Raw genomic sequence first — 21,787 nt, 5'->3', positions numbered from 1 at the left:
TGAAGAGAATAGGTTCACATTCAGATACAGTTGTCCAGCTTAGAAGACGGTATTGGGGATTTTTTTTGAGGAGAGAGAAAATACGCAAAAATGGCACATTTCCTCTGATTTGTTAAAATCTGACATTGGTGAAGCTGAGAGACTGATATGAACAGCACAGATTCACTTCTTGTTCTTGTCAACCTAGGAGGCTATAATCAAACACAAAGTGTTTATTTGGGATCCGTGCACACAAATTTGGGTAGCAGCCTGAATAGTGTCTGCTAGGGAGTAAAAGTCAGGGGTTTTTTATGCCAAAGAATTTTGACTGGAGTTGGAGGCAGAACCTAGCTAGAGGCTCAACATGATTGATTGCTAAGGGTACCACTAGAAGGAGGTAAGAGTTTGTTACTGTGACAAGTTGTGGGCGTTCTTGCAGAGTCCTTGAACTGTCTGGTTTGGCCTCATTCATAAGTTCATGGTGCCACCTGGTGAGATGTGCATAAGGTCCACCTTGAATGGCCTCCCAGCTTCATTTTAAAACTTACGACATAAGTGACTCCATTTTGTTTCACATTTTCCTCTTTTGATCAAGATCATTCTCTAAAAGCATTGACAGTCAACTTACAGGTCTGCTTTGTCTCGTGTTGCTGGGGTGGACCCGTCCCAGAACACAGTCGTGTTCTGTGTCAGGGGGGAGTTTTAATCTCCGAAGGTTATTTCAAGGAGTCAGTGTCATAAGGGTTAGGCCACATTTGAGCAACAGGGAGGCATTCAGGAAACAACTCTTAGGCAGGTCTGGTGGCTCATAAGGCAGTTATCCTTGTGGCCTGATCAGCCAGATTATTTCCTTTGGTGTCACCTGAATTTAATTTCAGAGGCCCAGGTACCTTAATGATGGCCAGGACAGGTGGAAGTTGGATTGATTCCAACAATTTATTGACCCAGTTTTCATTCTTAATCTGGTTTCTTCCTGAGGTTAAGAATCCTCTTTGTTTTCTAAAGCATGCCAGGGTCGTGAACTACCCTAGAGGCAAAGTGACTATCTGTGTAGGTATTCAGGGTTTTACCTTCTGCTCAGGTGCAACCTCTAGTTAAAGCGTGGCGCTCTGCCTGCAGGGCTGAAGTGGCCATCAGCAGTGGAGCTGCCTCAGTCTTAGAAATTGTAGCACAATTCACAAGATTGTGTAGCACAGTATTTTCCTTTACCATTTTCAAATGAGAACCATCAGCAAACCATGAAATCTCAGTGTTAGCAACAAGGGTTTCTTGTAAGTCAGCTCTAAGGGTTAATAACCGATCCGTCAGGGTCAGACAGTCATGAGGAGTTTCGTCACTAAGTAAAGGGGAGAAGGGTTGCAGGCTTGAGGTTGCTGTAGCAGGAAGGGGGTGTGTGAGAAGTTAGTAACGGTGGTTCTTATGGGGTAAGACGGCTTGCAGAAGGGAGTTGAGTGTGATGAGAATTGAGCAAGCCTCCTGCTGTGTGGGGGAACACAGACGAGGAGTGGAGGGCCCATAACTATTTGCTCAGAGGATGTTGTAAGGGCTGCTGCTACTGAAGTAGCTCTCAGGCGCGGAGGAAGACCTCTGGCCACAGGCCTGATTGCTGAATGCAGTAGCCAAGGGGTCAGTGTTGACCTCTGTGCCTTTGAGTAAGCACTCCTAAGGCATTTCTCTCCTTTCGTACATGAAGTGGAAAAGGTGAAGCTGATAGTTAGTGTGTCCTAAAGCAAGGGCCTGAAAAGTCCACTTTTCAGGTCCTGGAAAGCCATTAAAGGCGTTTTCTTCCCACTCAAAATGATCTGGTCTTCAGCGTTGAGCAATGAATAAAGAGGCTGGGCAACTGAAGAATTGTGTATCCAGTTTCTCTAGTATCTGATCAGACTCACATGTCTTTAAAGTTGTCTTCTGGTCTGTGGCTGTGGGAAATTTAAGACACTTTGAATCCTTTTAGGGTCTAAAAGGAGTCCTTGAACTGAGGTCAAGTGTCCTGGGTATCTGGCCTGCGTTCCGCAAGTTGTAGTTTCTCTTTAGGGACCTTATGACCTTTAGTTGCTGAGGGAAGATGGATGCTGTCTTGTTCACTTGCTTCCTTGGCAGAGGAGCAGAGAAGAAGGTGGTCAACATGCTGAAGAAGGTGGACACTTGTGGAAAAATGACATCTGCTAAATCTGCTTGCAGGATCTGTGAAAAGTAGGAAGGACTTTCAGTGTAGACTTGTGGCATGACAGCCCAGGTGCATGGTCCTTCCTACATGAAAGCAAATAAAATTTGACTTTCATGATCCACAGGGATGCTGAAAAAGGCACTACAGAGGTCAATTATGGTGAAAAATTTAGTCTCCGTTAGTCATTGCCATTATAAGGGCATGAAGGCTAGGGACAACTGGATGACAATTGATGACAATGTTTGTTTGTTTTAATTGAAGTACAGTCAGTTAGAATGTGTCAATCTCTGGTGTACAGCACAATATCCCAGTCATGCATATATTCGTTTATGTATTTTTTTCTGTTAGAGGTTATTGATAATGTTTTTAATATCCCTCAAATCTTGGACAAGTCTCCATCCTCTTCTGTGGTGTTTCTTAATAGGAAGAATGGGTGTATTACAGAGACGAGTGCAGGGGACTATGAGGTCTTGTGTCTTATATTCCTCTGTGTTTCCTGTATGGCTGGTTTAATTCTTGCTAAGGCCTCAGGATTTAAAGGATACTGTTTAACGTTAGGAAGAGGCTTGCCATGGTCAATTTGAATTTTGATTGGGGGAGCCGAATGCACCTGCCCAACATGGGTTGTGGATTTTGCTGAGTCTCTCAGGGACTTCTTTGAGTTTTAAGTTTATGTTATCTTCCAAGCTTGTCTTAAGGGTAAAAACTTCTAATAAGGTTGAGGAGCTTGGAATGCCATCGGTTGTTGAGGGGTTGAATTAATTTCAAGGATAATTTCCGCTTTTGAGGAAAAGGGGTACAAGTATCTCAGGTCTCTGCTTCCAGTTCCTTTGGGTGTATACCTACCGGTAGAATTGCTGGGTCGTATGTGATTCTGTGTTAAGCTTTTTGAGGAACAAACTGTTTTCCATAGAAGCTGCACCCTTTCTCATTCCCACTAACAGTGTACAAGAGTCCTAATTTTTCTCCATTCTTGCTAATCTTTGTTAGTTTCTGGATTTTGATAGTACCCATCCTAACACGTGTGAGACAGTATCTCATTGTGATTTTGATTTGCGTTTCTCTGATGAGAAGTGATGTTGATTATTTTTCATATGCTTGTTGTCCATTTGCATATCTTTGTTGGAGAAGTGTCTGTGCAGTGTCCTTTGCCCATTTGTTAATCAGGTTATTTTTTAAATTGTTGTTGTTTAGTTGTAGGAGTTCTTTATATATTTTGGGTATTAACTCCTTATCAGATATGTGGTTTGCAAATATATTCTCCCATTACATAGGTTGCCTCTTCACTCTGTTGATTGTTTCCTTTGTGGTGTAGAAGTTTTTAAGGTAATGAAATCCATTTGTCTATTTTTGCTTTTGTTGCCAAATCCAATGTCCTAAAGATTTTATCTTCTGTTTTCTCTTAGGAGTTTTATAGCAGTAGGTCTTATGTTTAGGCCTTTAACCTATTTTGAGTTAGTTTTTTTGTGTATGTTGTAAGGTAAGAGTCCAACTTTATTCTTTTGCATGTGGGTATCCAATTCTCCCAGCATCATTTGCTGAAGAGACTGTCCTTTTCCCAGTGTGTAACCTTGGCACCCTTGTTGAAGATCATTTGCTGTGTATTCAAGGGTTTATTTCTGGGCTCTCTTTTGTTCCATTGATCTATGAATCTGTCTTTATGCCAGCACCACACTCTCTTGATTGCCATTGCTTTGTAGGACGTACTGAAATCAGAAAGTGTGAGGCCTCCACTTTGTTCTTCTTTTTCAAGGCTATTTTGACCAGTTGGACTCCTTTGAGGTTCCATTTGAATTTTAGAAATTTTTTTCTGTTTCTTCAAAAACTGTCATTGAAATTTGAATAGGGATTGCATTGAATCTGTAGACTGCTTTGGGTAGTATATTAGTTTGTTTGGGCTACAAAATACCATAGACTGGGTGGGTGGGTTAAACAGAAATTTACGTTTTCACAGTTCCGGAAGCTAGAAGTCCAAGATCAAGGTTCTGGCTGACTTGGGTTATGGTGAGGCTCTCTTACTGGCCTGCAGACAGCTGCCTTCTTGCTGTGTTCCGAGAAAGAGAGGGAGAGAGAGTGAGTGAGTGAGTTCTCTGGTGTTTCTTCTCATAAAGACACTCATCCTATTGGATCAGGACCCCATCATTATGACCTTATGTTGCCGGAGAACCTTTATAAGGTGATAGAATTTTGAGAATATCTGTCAATTGAGGGGTACAGAGCCAGTAATGAGGGGGAAACAAAAACAAATGAAAATAAACAGGTAAAAAAAATTAAAAAACCTAGAGAGACCTGAGAGGCAAGGAATGATAATGGATCCTAGGATGGAGAAGAAAATGGATTATGGGACACACAGAGAGGATTTATAAGATCATGTATATTTTAAAAGTAATTGTTTTAAGAGTACATTTTCCTATCTCCCCTCGTCTCCCCCCACTCCTTCTCGTCTTAATAGTGTAAATAATTGATTAGTTTCTAGTGAATCACTTTTCTGATTTCTGTAGTTCAGATATGGTTGTCTTTAGCCTTCATGACTTTATTTATTGTCATATTACAGTACTAAATGGACATTAAATAAGACACTGAAATATAACTTTTGCTTTCAAATTTATAGAGCTATTCTTGTATAATTGTAAGGTCCAAGTATACAGTTAAATTTTTCACTGAAAACTTTAAACTAGTATATAATTTCCCCCATGTGTTAGCATATAATTTTATACTTAAGATATTTTATATTTGAAAATTAGATTAAAATAATATTTTACTCACTTTCTCTCAATTATTGCCTCCTAACGGAAATGCAGGGACCTAGGATAACAGGAAAAAACATACACTTGACTCTGCATCCTTGTTTAAAAAAACTCCACTGAGACTAATTTTGCTCATTTCTAGAATCAGAATAGCTCTATCTCAGAGCTTTTGTAGAACAACTAAATGAAATAACGTGTAAAGTACAAAATTAGATGCACTTAGTAGTAGTATGTTATTTTCATTTATACTCACCGTGGGAAATGTTCTTTAGAGCCTACGTTTGGTGTGCTATTGAGCCTCACGTTTGTTTCACGGAAGATGAACAACCAGTACAGACCTCTTGTGTTTTGAATCCCCCGTGGCTTCCCCACCTCTCTGCAGAGCTGCTGCTCCTGGGAACGTGCCTCCCAATCTTGCAGAAATGCAGCCTGTCCCTCGTAAGAATGAGTAGCTGCAAAGATGCTCATGTTGAGTGAAAGTTGCTGTAAAGTTCGTTTTTTAAATTATTTTTCTTCCTTTCTGTTTCTCTGGTAGCTCTTGAAGTCCCATTGGCTAGATAATTTTGCCAAAGACTCTGTAAACCCTGGAGTCATGGTGTTGCTGGGATGTGGTGCCTTATCCAGCACCTGCGGTCAGCTAGCCAGCTACCCCTTGGCTTTGGTGAGAACACGCATGCAGGCTCAAGGTGGGTTTTGGATGAAAGAATGACACTGATAGAAGTACCTCATCAGTAGCGTGCTTTTGGAACTTCAGGTTCTACTGAGACAGCAGAGTGTGGTTTTAAGACAGTATTCCTCAACCTTTGGTTCGTTATTTCCTCCCTAAGGAAGCTTTTTAGACATTCTTTTCCTAATTCATTCCTCTTCATGAAATTTTAATACCACAGATAACACTGCACGTATATCTGCAGTTTATGCACAGAGTTAAGATTTTCTTGCCTGTGTCAAGAATGCCTGTTTTAATTTAATGTTTTAAGAGCATAGTTGAAAAAAAAAAAAAGAGTATAGTTGGCCCTTCATATCCGTGGCTTCTGCATCCATGAATTCAACCAACTGTAGATCAAAAATATTCAGGGGAAAGAAACCCCAAAACTCCGGAAAGTTCCAAAAAGCAAAACTTGAATTTGCCATGTGGTCCACTGTTTATGTAGCATTTACATTGCATTTACAAATATTTAGCAGCATCTACATTGGAAGTATTGGTTAATTAATGATTGACTGCTTGGCTGGAGGAGGGGTGGTTGGCACTTGGAAGAGAGGTTGGGGCTAGAGCTGTAGAAGCTCAGGGTATGCTATTTAAAGAAATGATCATGGGTGAGGTTGGCCAGGGGTAAAGCAGGAAAGCACAGAATGCCTGCTACTTTCATACAGCAATAAAACCCAGCAAATCATAAGAAATGAGAATAATCAATGAGATGGCAGAAGAGGCATCATCAAAGTCCAGGAGGAGACAGTATCTCAGTGGGGAGGAATCACAGTTCAAAAGTTGTAGGTCCCATAATAATACAGAACTCCAACCATGATTTACCAAGAATTTGACAAATGCCAGGTGCTTCACATATGTTATTGCTAATTCTTACAACACTGCACAGTTTTCATTCCATTTACAGAGGAGGAAGACCGCCAGCTGTCAGCCCTCCCACCTTCTAGGCTACGTGTCTTCGGACAAGTTTCTCTGTCTTTCTAAGCCTCCAGTTCCTTATTTATTAAATGACTATAATAATACGTAACTTGGAGGATTGGTATATAATTAACCCAATGACTAGCACATAGTAATTCTCAATAAATAACAGTACCATCATTATTATCAGGTGCTCTACAGGGAGAATTATATAAAGGGGTACTTTCTTGGGCCCCTTGGAATAAATTTTATCCTTTCATTGTATTTTAGAATATCATTCAGAGTCATAATTGCATATAGTAATAATAGAACGTGCTTGAATATCAAGTTAGCCTGGTTTCTTTTTTTATTTTCTAGCCATGGTAGAAGGAACCCCACAGCTGAACATGGTTGGGCTCTTTCGACGAATAATTTCCAAAGAAGGAATTCCAGGACTTTACAGAGGCATCACCCCAAACTTTATGAAGGTGCTCCCTGCTGTAGGCATCAGTTACGTGGTTTATGAAAAAATGAAACAAACTTTAGGAGTAACTCAGAAATGACATGTTGAATTTTTTGCTTTAGCATGATTCTTGAAACTTTCAACAATCTCTAGAGAGAACTCTTCTCCTAGAATTGCAACAAGTCTATGGCAAAAGAAGCTGTATTTTTTTTTCCACAAAAGGGAAGAGCGTATCAATGATACCTTCAAACATTTGGGCTCAATTTTATACATTCAGAAATGTTAAAAACCATAGTTTCGATAGCACATACAATTTTGAAAAGGCCATAAAATTGTATTTTGTCTTTTCTTATTAGTCCTTTCTATACATCTCTGCCCTGAATCTTAAATCTGAAAAAATGTACTTGCTTGACCTAAATTTGCTTTGTGTGGTAGAATTATAAATCTTTATTTTGGTTGATTCAAGTTTATGCCAATTTCTTTATACTTAAAAATCTTTTTTTTTTTAATGATCAGAAAACCTTGAAACTTAAATTGTTTACATATTTTGAATGTCTTTATAGACTACTTAAAATTTCCTCGTAGGACCATTAATAGAGAATCATTGCATGAAAATACACCTTACAGCAGCCAAATAGGTATTGGGTTTATATTTTTCTTTAAGGTGAATAAGAATGAATGTAAGTGGCAGAATTTCAAGGCATGTGAATACCCTAGTCCATTCATACCATTTTTGTGTAAGGAGGAGTCATAAAATAATATTTACTTCAGAGGGCCTTTCTCCATTTTTCTTGTACTGTGATTTGATTCCCAGGATGACACACTGTCAATCTATTACTGTTAAATTATCAACACAAGGCAACTTATTTGAAAGATTCTTTTTATTATCATTGCTTTGAAAAGCACCAGGAAACAAAACCCTTTTACTTATATCAGCTTTTGAAGACCATCTCTTCTCTTTGTCTTTTGTTTCCTACTTGACTCAGACTTCTGTTTTAATCACGAAGGCTTCTGGGGACCATTCTGGGTTATCTGAATTTCTTAATCACATGAAGTATGTTGATCGTGGGTGAATGACAGTCTCATTTCCCCCTCACTGTTTAATTTCTTTGACCCTGCAATTCTCAATTTGGGCAGAACAAACCTAGGAGAATAGTAGATACTAATAGTAGTATGTATTAATTTTATATATTTGGTACCTATATTTAAATGAAAGGCCCAATTTACAAACATGTACATTCATATTCTCTTTTGCCCCCAGTTTTAGGAACATGTTATGATATAAAAAACTTAATTTATAATATTGATGGCATGTTTTTATTTTACTAATGCCATTTTTGTAATCAACTGTCTTTTCTGATTTGTGTGATTAGGACTTAGAAAAATATTTGGTAGTTGAAGTTATTCTTACCATTTTTTAATTTAGTTCTTAAACTCAAGTTTGATTTCTAGTAATTTCTGATAAATTGCTGACATTTTAATAAAAATCTAGTGACGTAATAGGCATTTGCTTTGTTTGAACCTACCTCTTATATTTTCTGAACCAAAGAGGAAATGTTGGACTTGTGTTTGTGAAACATATCCTAAAATATAGTTTTCATTATATTAGTTATGCTTGATAAATGTCTCATTGTTTTTATAATACATATGGTAAGCATGCAACTCCATCTTCAGGGTGTTTGTACTTCTGAGTAATACATAAAAGACAATATTAAGGTACATGATTAGCTCTTTTTTCAATCCTAAAAATTATGGACTGAGTAAAGTTTCAAGCTACTGAAAAATATTCATTGTTCATTATGAATTTAAATTTTTGCTATTTAACATTTGTAAGGTATGAATGTGATTTATCTGTGTATCTTGTATCTTTTGAAAAACTGATCTTGTATCTTTTGAAAAGAGCCCAGAGTTGAAGATAGTTTATTTCTGGAATTACTGCGTATTTACGTTCCACTTATATTAAATAGATCTATTTGTTTTTAAAAATGACTTGTTTCTTCATTTGAAAAAATAGTCTAACTAAGGCAGAAAAATGGCTGTGTCATGCATCTTATATCGTGGTAGGAGTTTGAATAATATATATAGTATTTTTTTTTTAATTGAGGTATAGTCAGTTACAATGTGTCAATTTCTGGTGTACAGCACAATGTTTCAGTTATACATATATATATATGTGTGTATATATATATACACACACCTATATTTGTTTTCATATTCTTTTTCATTATAGGTTACTACAAGATACTGAATATAGTTCCTTGCACTATACAGAAGAAATTTGTTTTTTGTCTGTATTTATATATAGTAGTTAATATTTGCAAATCTTGAACCTCCCAGTTTATCCCTTCTCACTCCTTTCCCCCTGGTAATCATAAGATTGTTTACTATGTCTGTGAGTTTGTTTCTGTTTTGTAGCTGAATTCATTAGTGTCTTCTTTTTTCTTTGTTTAGATTCCACATATGAGTGATAGCATGTGGTATTTTTGTTTCTCTTTCTGGCTTACTTCACTTAGAATGACAATCTCCAGGTCCATCCATGTTGCTGCAAATGGCATTATTTTATTCTTTTCTATGGCTGAGTAGTATTCCATTGTATAAATGTACCACAGCTTCTTTTATCCAGTTATCTGTCAATGGACATTTAGGTTGTTTCCATGTCTTGGCCTATTGTAAATAGTGCTTCTGTGAACTTTGGGGTGCATGTATCTTTTTGAATTAGAGTAATTGAATCGAATAATTACTGATATTGAGCATTTTTTCATGTGCCTATAGGCCATTTGTATGTCTTCATTGGAGAATTGCTTGTTTGAGTAATACACATAGTATTATTGAAAAGACTCCATATAATTTTTCCAAATATTTTGGCCTTTTCCAAAAAGCCACAGCAGTTATTGTCTCTACCCTATATTTTGATATAAGATGGTATTTTTTGTGATGTCCAAATTCCACATTTGCCAATTAGGGTTACACCCCTGAGGGTCACATTGCCAAGGAGAACCCCACGTTACAGGGTTTCCTGGCAAATCTTGGTGGAGTATCAGTTTGTCTTGAAGTTGCAGGAAACAAAAACCAAGTTTACTGGTAAGTAATTACAACAATTTTATAATGCAGATTATACAATTATAAAGATTATAAAAATTTGATTAAAAAAATAAAACAAAACATAAAAGACTGCAAAGATACTCTGTGCTCCAACTTGAATGCTACCCAGGCTCCAGAAGTAACCTGTCAGCTTTCCCTGGCTCCCCGGGCCCTTTGTCAGAAAAATGCTGCAGATTTGTTTCTTGCCTGTTTGTCTTATATCCCCCATCAGGAGGATGAGCCTCACGTGACTAGGCATTGTGTTTTATACTAGTCTGTTCTTTGAGCTTTACATTCGGTCACATGTGTAGAAGTGTGTTATGATTTCCCTGTCCCCAAATTGCCAGCTTTTTGTTCTCATGAGTTTTTTTTTTTTTTGAGTTTTGTTTTTTGCTTTTTTTTTTTTTTTTGGCATGTTCTCTGGTTGTCAGTGGGCCCTGCAGCCCTGTACTCAGAAGATACTGGACCACAACCACTGCAGCATTGTTTGCTTTGAAAGCAGAAGTGCCCCAAACCTGGGCCACGTGGCGTTTCTGTAAACATTCACTTACTTCTTGGTTCTTTTCAGTGAGTATTAAATGCCTACTGTGTGCCAGAAACTTTTAGAGGCTGAAGAGACTGCGTTGAACAAAACTCCGTACCTTTTCTCGTGGAGATTATCTAGTGGAGCCAGACAGCAAAGTAAGTACAGTATGTAACATGTCATGGTGATAAGGACAGAGGGCAGTGTTGGGGCTGTCTGCAGTTTTAGGTAGAGAAGACTTTGCTGGGCAGGTGCTGTTTAAGTAAAGGCCTGAAGGAGGCATGAGAATGGATCATACTGATGTCTAGGAAGGGCATTCCTAGCAGAGGGCTTGCAGGTAAAGGCTGCGGGTGGAGGGGACATCATGGGGACCAGTGTGGCTGGAGCAGAGTGAGCAAAAGGGAAGGAGTGAGCAGTGAAGCCGGAGGGGCTGGAGAGAGGTCGTCGGCCCAGCATTTCCAGTACTGTAGTAGCAGCGGTTACTGGGTGAGGTCTCCTAACCCAGACTCAGTGTCTCTCCTCTGGGGGCAGGAGTTTCATTACTGCAAACATGGTTGGAAAACACCTGCAGTTTCTGTAACTGTCATGTCCATCACACACAGAATAGTTTCCCCTGAATATGCTGTCCCAGTGAAGTGGCCCCTTCCCTACGTGGCATGTCTATTGGCTACCCTCTGCCTTTCCCTCTCCAGGGAGAATTTTAATTTTTAAAAAGAGAAATTAACTTAGAGACCTTAAAATCTTTCTACATATTTTCCTAAGAACTAGAGAACTTGAATCTTAGCAAACCAACAAGGCTCTTGTGGTCCTCACTTCCTTCTCTGGCTACCTTGTATCTGCCCAGGATTTGTTGATTTGTTTATAATCTATACAAGTTGTACAATATTCGAAACAATGCTTTTATTTATTTTTTGTAGTTGATATTGTCTGGCTTTGAATTTATTTCCATGAAGTTAAGATAATAGTAACAAAGAAGGGACTTGTATTTTGTTACCCTTGAAAGAGGCGCTGTTCTGGCCCGGGATTTTAACACATTGGAAATACTCTTTCAGACTGAAAACTTACCGCACATCCTTGGTATTTGCTAATCTGCTGTTTTCCAAGAATTTACACTCATCTCTTCACATACCATTCCATGGCACAGTCATGACCATGGGTTCAGGATGAATTAGCCTAACTTCCAGCCCCTGTGATCAGTGTCAGCTGCAGACAGGCCTCACTCAGCCCCGACATGTGAATCTTAGTGTGCCAACTGGGATGTGCAAAAAATGTGACATTTTTTAATTTTCTTTAAATCAGCTTAAATCCAGCTGGAAGCTCCTGTACCACTCTGTTGTGTCAGTGACCTGGGGGCTCAGCCCCTCTGGACACTGGTCATGGTCCACCAGCTGCGGCTAAGGGGCCCTTCGTTGCAGCCTGCACGGCCCCTTGGATACAGAGGCTGCGCCGTGCCTGGCATGGGAGTAGTTGGTAAGACATGCAGCACCTGTACCTGGGTCTGACCTTCCCATTCTGAAAGGGTGAAGAGTTGAATGTCAATCTCTCCTTACCTTGGGACCCACCAACCTTTGTCTCCTTCCCAGGCCCTGGGTTTGCCCCTTTTTCTTTTTGTTCTTAAAGGCACCCATCTGCTCATCCCCTGGGACTCATGGCATCCTCTCTGCAGGTAGCTTAGATGCTTGCAAAAGGCAGAAGAGCCTCTGATTGACAGTGACTTCCGTTTCCCTCTTTTAAAAATCACTGAGGGAAGGAAATACTATTTCCTTGTTTGAAATAAGATGAAAGGGAACATATAGGGGGAATAAACACAAACTCAGTTATCTTGCTGTAGGCTCTCAAACCGTCTCCTTGTCCTCTGTGTCTCAGGAATGAGCCCTGTGCTGCAGAATGGTGGGCTCTGCACACATGAAACAAGGCATCGTTCCACCCATTGAATCTCTAAATCCCCAGAACATTACTGATATGTGGCAATGTGACTTCACGGCCAGATGGTTCAGTAAACAGTGTCCTGAATGAAAAGTCAGCAGTACTGATTATTGACACTTTTCAAGGGCTTGGGAGGTGATGGGAAGTAGAAGGTAAGATTAAGTGTAATGTGGAAAAGGATGATGAGATTCTGCAGAGTTACTGTTTCTAAATCTGGTTTGTTTTGGGTGATTTAGAGAATATGAGTGTAAGCCCTCAGGAGGCATGGCTGGTAAGATGCAAGTGTAGACTTGCAGGTGATGTTAATGACTCAGGTGCTTGGGGCTCTCACAGTAGAAGAATCTGCAAGAAAACAAAAGGTGAGGAAGACATTTTGAAGTCCATCCGTTTGTGATCTTCACTCCTCCTCTGGTTTTGTTCCCTCCCCTCCTTACTCTGTAAAGATGTCCCCTCTGGGGAAATGTAAGGAATTCTTCCGTAAGGTAATAAAACTATATTAAGAAGAGGAAAAAGTCAGTAGACAATATAAGAATTTTTCTGCAGTTTGAAAATTTTGCTATTTCATGTGTTTGTTTTCTTGGGCTAGCGAAAATGTATGGCTACTGTTTTAGGCAATTCTGACCGGACTATAGGAGATTCCTCTCTTTGCCAAGACTTAGCAATTCACTTCTTCTTATAAGGCATTCAGCAAAAAGATTCAGAACATCAAGCAACGTACATTGGTCAAGAGAGTTACTCAGCAAAGTTCTATTTTTTTCATGGAACTAGTAATTAATAATCAAATGGTGACTCCTGGTGAGGTATTTCCCTCCCCTTTTCAGGGTTCCAAGTAGTGGAGCTACCCCTGGTCGGGAGAGGCGGGAAGAAGGACCTGGAGAGGCTGGTTCAGTGCAGCTCTGGGGACGTGCCCTCAAGGTCAGAAGTGAACGAACAGCCTCATTTATCACTATGGTGATTGCTCCTGATTGTATTTAATTATAAATTTGTCCATTTGGGGCACCAAGGACCATAAATATGGTTCTCTAGTTGCTAATACTAACATTCCAAGTATCAATCATGCTTAATTTCTGCTTAATTTCTGGGAGAGAGAGAGCAAGGGAGAGGGGAGAGACAGAATTGATTGATAAGTTTTGCAGCCCATTTCACGCCTGCCTTTGCTGAGTTTGTATAAATTATCTCTTTAAAATAGCCCAGGCTTTGGGAACACTAGTACAGTCAAGCTCCCAGATGGGTGGAGAGTCACGTAGCAAATGGCCAGGAGCCTCAGCCCAAAGGTACAGTATTTTCCAAGGATTTCTTCGCATATCCTACCCTGTGCCTTACTGACTGGGAACAGAGGAGTTATAACAAACACTCTTTAAGTAGATCCTTATATTTGGTCTCTCATCCAGTGCAAAGTGAAATGGGAAGGCTGGTTTTTCCCTTCTGTGGCGACAGCACAGGACCACTGAAACAATGACACTTGGCCCACGGGACAAGGCTTTGAAGGTGCTGGTCATGGGGCTTTCCCCACAGCAGCCCAGGGACCACCATTCCCGAAGTAGAAACTATTAGGGCCCAGTGTTTTATTTAATTTTAACACCATGGCTTTTCACTTAGTGCCAGATACAACAGTTCAGTTTCAGATGATCCAGATTAAGGTGAAGGTGATCTACAAACTGAGGTAGGGCCAAGTTTACCCCAGCCTGTTGGGTCCAAAGTTGACAACCCTGACTCTTATAAATTGTAATCCATATACTATCCACTCCTGTGGGGTGTTGTTTTTCTTCAGGCAATAGAATAATGCCTCTAATTGGAGGGGGGTGGTCTCTGTATCCTTGTTGATTGTGGCATCGCAAGGATGCTGACGGCTTTGGTTGGGTAAATTAAATGGACATATGTATGTAATTGCCAATCTGATGTTAGAATAAACTGTCCCGAGAAGTCATCCATTGCAATGTGTTTTTCCACTGAGAGCAAAGCCAGGTATTTTCACTGAACCTCCAGGACTTCCAAAGTGAGCCAGTAATTGTGCACATCATGCCAATTACAAATGTAAAATATACAAAGCAATACAGATTGAGGGGAAGTTACAGATTTAATAAAATTGCTTGGGAGAACAAAAGTAAACTAATATTTGTAAGGATCACATTAGACACTGTAACTTCTCAAGCAGATCTTCTTTGAAACAGTTGAGCCTTCCCAACTGTGTAATTTTTTTTTTACACAGCCTTCTTGACATATCATTGACATATGGAAAACTACACATGTTTAAAGTGTATAATTTAAGTTTTGACATATTTATGTATACGTAAACACAGTCAAGGTGATAATCACACCATCACCGCTGAAAGTTTCCTACTGCACCAGGGAACCTGCTTTCTTGCTAACACTGTAGATTCGCTTGCATTTTATAGACTTTCACATAAATGTGTCTGGCTTCTTTGACGATGCATTCTGATTCCTCTGTGTTGTTGCATGTGTCAGTAGTTCATTTTTTAAATTGCTGAATACTGTTCCACTGTAGGGCTATTCTGTGATTTGTTAATGGACACTGACCTGTTGATGAGCATTAGAATTACTTCCAGTTTTTGACTATTACAGATAAGCTGCGATGAACATTTATGTACAAGCTTTGCATGGATGCATGTTTTTAGTTCTCTTGGGTAAATACTTAGGAGTGACATGTCTGTACCGCTTGCTGCACATCCTTACCTTGTGGGTATTTCTCAGTTTCAGCCACCCTAATTGGAATAGTGGTCTCTTATTGTGGTTTTAATGTACATTTCCCTAATGATTTGTCAGGTCTGTACTTGGCAAGTACTTTCTCCCAGTCTGCTGCTTGTCTTGCCGTCCTCTTAGCTGTGTCTTTGAAGAGCTCTTTTAAATTCTGATTCTGTCCAATTTATCAATTTGTTCTTTTTGAATCATTGTATCTAAGAAAACTTTCTTAGACTTTAAGAGTTTCTAAAATTTTAAGAAACCTTTCTCCTATGTATTTGTCTAGAAGTTTTGTAGTTTAAAGGCCTTACATTTAGGTCTATGATTGTTTTTAAGTTAATTTTTGTATATGGTACAAGGTGTGGATGGAAGTTCAAGCTTTTGCATGTGGCTATTCGGTTGTTCTTGTACCATTTGTTGAGAGGACTGTTCTTTACTGAATTGCCTTTGTACTTTTGTTGAAAATCAGTTGTCTGTATATATGTAGGTTCTATTGCTGAACTCAATTCTGTTCTGTTGATCTGTTTGTATATTTTAATGCCACATTGTCTTCATTACTGTGGCTTCATAAGTCTTGAAATCAACTACTGTAAATCATCCAAAACTTTGTTCTTCTTTTTCAAAGTTATTTTAGATATTCTAGGTCCTTTGCATTTCCAAATGAATTCTGAAATCAACTTGTCAATGTCTACAGTAAAGCCTGTTGGAAATTTGATTGGGATTACATTGAATCTATAGATTAATTTGGGGAGAAATGATATCTTCTTGACCCATGAAGAAGGTATCACTCTCCATTTATTAATTAAAAAAAAACTTTGGTAATGTTTTGTAGTTTCATAGCAGTATGTATGAATCTAATAAAAACTCATAATATTGAGTAAAAAATGCAGCTGCAGAATACTTATTATGTCACCTTTCATGTAAAGTAAAAAAAACACTGCAATTAGTTATCAATATAGTATTTAAAAATAATATAGGATTTAAAATACAGTTTTAAGACAAGCAACATTCAGATTAGTGGTTGCTGTCAGGTGGGAAGGGTTGTGAATTGGGCATTCTGGGCACTTTGACAATACTGTTACATCTTAGGCTGGGTAGTGGAGCCACGTCATATTTTATATATACATATACATATATATATATATATAGTACAGAATATTTCATTAAAATATTTGAGTCAAAACCATAAGACTGGAGATAGCTGTATGATTTCTAATCTACTCAAAGAAAACAAAGGAAATAATGAGAACTTAAGCAGCCTAACAGAGCTGAGCAAAGGGATGTAAAAGAAGCTGTGAGGATGTGTTAGGTACAGCTATCACGTATGCATGTGTTTACAAAGCTTGTCAAGGCACAGGTCAGGATCGCTGCTGAAACACAGTGTTACTCTCTGGGGCAAAGGGAAGTCATGGGTGGGCTGTGCAGGAGGACGTTCACATTTTCATGTAGACCTACATACTGTTTGAATTTTGGCAACTAGTATGTTTCACTTTCATAATCTTTAAAACCATAAAAAGCAAAATGAGATTATATTCTATATGATATTTTACCATCTTACTTGCCCTGGTCCTGGGGTTGTCTGCCTTCAGACCCTCTCCTTGCCCTCCCGCTGCCCTGCTCTGTGTTCCTGGGGGCCACTCCTCCAGGCTGTTTCCCAGGCTCTGGGTCTGCTGTTCCCAGCTGGAGCTGCCCAGTGGAGGCACTGGCAGGAGACTGGAGGGCGGAGGAAGGGAGGTGCTGTCTTTGGAAGCTGCTGCTCAGCACAATAAATACAGACTCACACACTTAAACCCACCATTGCAAAGTTCAGAACCCCAAGGATAAAGGGGAAAGATCTTAAAAGCTTCTGGTGCCTTCCCCACCACATCTTACTTCCCCATCCTGCCCCTGAATCCTTGTCTCGTGGTCTGCTTCTGAGGGAACCCAAACTGAGGCCGTCCACCGCCAACAGATCTGGAGAGTCAGCCGAAGCATTTTATTTAGACAAACAGCTGACAAAACTCTTAAGTAGTTACCTCTACCTGGAACAGGCCTGGAGGTGGGAAGGGGTGGAACAGGGGACTGATGCCTTCAAATAGATACCCGTACACGTATGTGAAAAACAATCATTTGAAACATAAAGCAAACTAGAATCATATGACAAACGAAATCAAAACAAGAGAGCACAAATTTATCTGAGTCTTCTGGCCGGGGCTCTGCCTCCCAATCCCTTAACGTTGCTTGAACGTGTCAGTCACTTTTGAAAGAGAGCCGTTGCCGGCAGTCTTAAGTGAGTAGGTCATGATGAGGTGGGAAGCCCCATAAAAAGACCGGCAGGACCCCCCAGGCAGGGCGACTACTCTCCTGCCAGCACCATCCGGTTTCCTGGCCCAGAGGCTCTATCTCACTTTTTGCCTCTGAGACGGCTTACTCACCCTTAAAATTCTATTGGTTCCCTGAGCTCACTCCTGATTGGTTATTTCCTTCACTCCTGATTGGTCCATTTGTAGTACTTCATTTGCATGGAGCTCACTCCTGATTGGTTGTTTCTCTCACTCCTGATTGGTTATTTCCTTCCTTCCTTCTACAAAGCTTGTTCCTAATTAGTCAACTTTTGTTATACCTTATTTGCATATGATGTTGCAAAGTGTAAACTGGCAGCCTATAAAAGCCTGTGTAAACTTGCAGACGGGATCCAGAGCTTGGAGTGTTAACTCCTCTGGGCCTACTGGCATAATAAACTTGAGTTCTCCAATTCTAGTGCTGCTTGGTTTCTCGCCTGGATCCAGGTTGCTGTCACAGCTGAGTTGTAATACCGAGCTGTAACACATTTTTTCTGCAACAGTGGGACCCAGGTCAAAGTTCACAATAACTTGCATGCATATGAGGTAAGAAGTAAATGTATGTATGCGCCAATAGCATGAGTCGGCATTATGAACGATACGCGTGCGCGGGCACAATAAAAGGACAAGTGCGTACAGCTGAGGGCTCCTGCCACCAGCTTGTACTGCAATAAAGGGCTGTTTTGCTCCACGTTGGCTCCTCGCGCATCATGTCGGCTCCTTGTGCCTTCTTCCAGTTGGGCAGCTCACCTCCTCGAATCCCTCTTCAGCCTCCCTGGGCTGACAGCCCTAACCTGAGATAGATGATTAGATGGGTCCCAACAGATGAAATATATTCTCAATAGAAATTCGAAAAGTTACAACTTTAATCATAATCATGGGGACAAATATCTTTCCCATCTTGTGTTTTCGCCATTGAATAGGAAATGCGCAGACTGTATCGGTAATCACTGCAGGAATGAGATGGAGTTTGTTAAATAAAATAGTACTTTATGAGACACTGCTGTGTGAAGAGGCGCTTTTTACAGGGCACGACTGTGTTGTCGTTTATAGGAAGGAACATTCTGTGTCTTGGGTTTGAATGTTGCTTCTTGTTGTTGGGTCTTCTCCTGATAGTACACTTGTCTCGAATGGAAACTACGCTCCACGTCTCTGTAGGAGCAGCTTTTGACGCCCCAAAGGTCCTGACACCAAACTGCCCTTACAAGGAACGGTCCATGGCCTCCATCTTCCACTGGGTGGCAGGCTTCTCCCAGCTCTGCCGACTCCAGGTCACCGGGAGGGAATCAGAGCCTCTGAGCTTTTCAACTTTGCTTCCGTCTGGAAAATCACCGGGCTGCCTTGGGCCAGATGTTAGTTTCCCTTGCACAAACCAACGTTACCTTATTTCAAGGAGGGAAGACAGGGTCGGCTTGGTACCATTCCAGGAGAGAAGGTGACAAAGGAGGCCCTTTATGTGTAGCACTGAAGAGAAGTGCTGGTTCTTATTTTTTTTTTTTTTAGACAGTTTTTCAAAAATAGAAAAATTCCATGTTTTACCAGTCAAATTAGAAGTGATTAGAAGGAGAAAAAAAAAAAACAAGCACTTCTGCTCATACACAGACTTATATTTAAATATTCAGATACGAAAATTGTGACCATAGGAGATATTTTGGGATATTTGTTTTTATAGTGATGAGTATTTTTTCACTTACTTAAAATATTTTGAGGCATGTACTCATAAGTCAAGCTTGAAGGAGGGTAAAATAAGTGTAAAAATAACATAAGTAAAATGTACCACAGAATTGAGTTTACTCACAGAATTGAGTTTACCCCATTCTCTTTGGGGGATTTTTTTTTAACAAGAAGTTGTTTTCATTGATTGTACTCTGGTTGACATGTTTTAAAGAAATACAACTGAAGTTTCAGATTAAAACAAGCTCACTCTGGTGTATCCCTGGAATAATTAGCATCATGGGAAGAATTTAATATTACTATTAGGCAACTCAATCTGCATTTTTGGATTAATCTGAAGTATCCTTCAATTCTAGTAAACAGCATTTTTAAAATGCTAAATTATTTCAGTATTATGCAAATGTGTAAGTATAAATGTTTGTTCAATACACAATTATGACATCCATAGGGAATTCCTTAGAGAAAATAAGACTGCAAACACTTCGTTGCACAGATCCTAACAAACACAACTTTTGATCAGAGCAAAACAGAAATGAGGCTGGGGAAGAGAGATGTTGGGTTCTGATGTAATGATGGGGCGCACCTGCTGCTCACCTGTTTTCCCGACTCCCTCTGCGAGCAGGGACCGAGGAGGGCCGGCCTCACCTCCTTTGCCTCTTCTTTCCTCCCTCCTCTCACCCACCACTCTCCAAGTTGTTTTTCCCTAGTTGTCTCTTTCCCCTTGTTTGTTAACTGCAAACTGGTCACCCCGCAGCCTGAATGCCTTCGGAGGAAAGTGCTCGAGAATTGAAAAAGGAAATACAGGTAATAAACTGGCCTTGTTAGGTTGTTACAGCCCTCAGCTCTGCCTGAAACAGAGATGGGCTTTTTCAGCTCATTTCCCTCAAAATTTACAGAAAAATGGCAGTGCTCGAAAACAGAGGATCCAGAGCTGAGATCTGGTGATATTCCTGCCAATTTTTAGCCAGTGGTAAAATTTTCTCATCAAACAACATTTAGAACTCATAAAAGCTTCTTATAAAAATGAGAAAGAAAAAGTTATCAAAACAAGAATTGAAATTATAAGGCTCATTCAAAAAGAATAGAGATATTGATATAGCTTCCCAGTTTTAATTATTATTGTTTATTTGAATTTGGGGAATACCGTTTTTACTGTGATACTAACTGAAATCTACTTGGCATTTAAACGCTGTTTAATACTAATGGTTTTCACCAGGTCGCTCTCTTTTTTTCAAAGCCCTAGTAGCTGGAAAACTTGGCTGCATATTAGAACCACCTGGGTGGGGGCCAGGTGTGGCCTTTAAAAATCGCAGGCCCTCCTCCAGGTCAACTAAGTGAGAGTCCCAGCAAGTGGGACATAGGCACTGGGTTTTTTTAAAGCCACCCCCACCCCCGCCCCAGGTGATTCCAACGTGCAGCCAAGGTTGGGAACCATTACAAACTGGTTTTCTTCTGACCACGGCATATACATGATATTAATGGCTGAGATGAAAGGACTATAAATAAAGGGTAATGTTTCCAGCCTCCCACACAGAGGATAGCAGGACTGAGTGCTGATGGGATTTGTTGACAAATTAGATAGAGGTTTAGAGAACTTGTTGAGTCAAGAATGACTAAGTTTTTGACCTAAGAAAGATGGAATGATGAAGTTGAGTTTTACTGAGATGGGAAAACCATGTTAATATTAAAATAAAGGGTGCAAAGGGCTGAGTGCGAAGGTGGAGAATGGGGTTTGGGGCACATGAAATTTGAGAACCCCTATGAGATATCCAAGGCAAAAAATTCGAGAAGGCATTTCTGAAGTTCAGGGGAGAAGACACAGACTTTTGGGAGTCGTCAGCATCCAGGTAGTATTTAAAGCCAGGAGATGAGATGATTATCAGAGGAGTGAGTAGAGATGAGGAGAAGGCAAGGGATGAAGGCTAAGCCAGGTGCCCCCCTAGCGAGAGGTCAGAGAGATGGGGAGGAAGCCGTCGAGGTGATAAGAAGGATCAGCAGTGAGGTAGGAGGAAAACCGGAAGCATGGGCTGTGTCAGAAGCCAGGTGAGGAGGATGGACTGTTAGCTTTCAGTCCATGGAGGTGGCCTGGGCAGGGAGAGGAAGAAGGTAAGTGGGTGACGGAAACAAAAATCTTGCCCTCCCACAGGATTTACATCTTGGACAGAAGCACGATGACAGCCGATAGCTTGATTCACCACCTGGGGTTTAATTGGGCTGTTGAAGCACAGACAGGAAAGGAAGAGGGACTTGTGGAAGTGAGGACCGTGGAGTCAAAGCAGAGTAAGGGGGGAGGAGGGGACGGGTGCACAGAGAAGTGTGTGGGCTGATGGACCAGAGGTCCTAACACATTTGAAGAACAAAGGTGGTGGGAATGATTGGCCTATAAACTGCGAGGAGAGAGGGTAGGTCTAGACAGAGATTTTGAGTTAAAAATCTGACAGAGAAACAGTTTGGGGAGCTGACAACTTCTCGTGACCCAGCTACCCAAAGTCTTTAATGAATGAGAGCAAGTGACTAGGAAATTGAGAAAAAATGCTGAAGTCAAGGGGAAGAAGTGGTCAGATGGCAGGACCCCTGGTGGGGTGGGGTTTAACAAGAGGGTGCAC

The 21,787-nt window shown here is 40.3% G+C and overlaps 1 protein-coding gene across 1 annotated transcript in view; it reads left to right on the top strand.

Annotated features, from left to right (window-relative positions):
* The window catches only part of SLC25A24 (solute carrier family 25 member 24), a 45,691-nt gene extending 36,749 nt beyond the window's left edge, over positions 1–8,942 (top strand). The window contains exons 9-10 of the mRNA XM_074370079.1: positions 5,429–5,579; positions 6,872–8,942. Of these exons, the coding sequence (XP_074226180.1) occupies positions 5,429–5,579; positions 6,872–7,056 (336 nt within the window). The 3' untranslated portion in view covers positions 7,057–8,942. The remainder of the gene's footprint in view (positions 1–5,428; positions 5,580–6,871) is intronic.
* The last annotated feature ends 12,845 nt before the right edge of the window (positions 8,943–21,787 follow it).

This window comes from Camelus bactrianus, chromosome 9, assembly GCF_048773025.1.
Source record: "Camelus bactrianus isolate YW-2024 breed Bactrian camel chromosome 9, ASM4877302v1, whole genome shotgun sequence".
NCBI classification, from domain to species: domain Eukaryota; kingdom Metazoa; phylum Chordata; class Mammalia; order Artiodactyla; family Camelidae; genus Camelus; species Camelus bactrianus.
The sequence above is the reverse complement of the archived record's forward strand: the minus strand, read 5'-3'. Positions and strand labels throughout refer to the sequence as shown.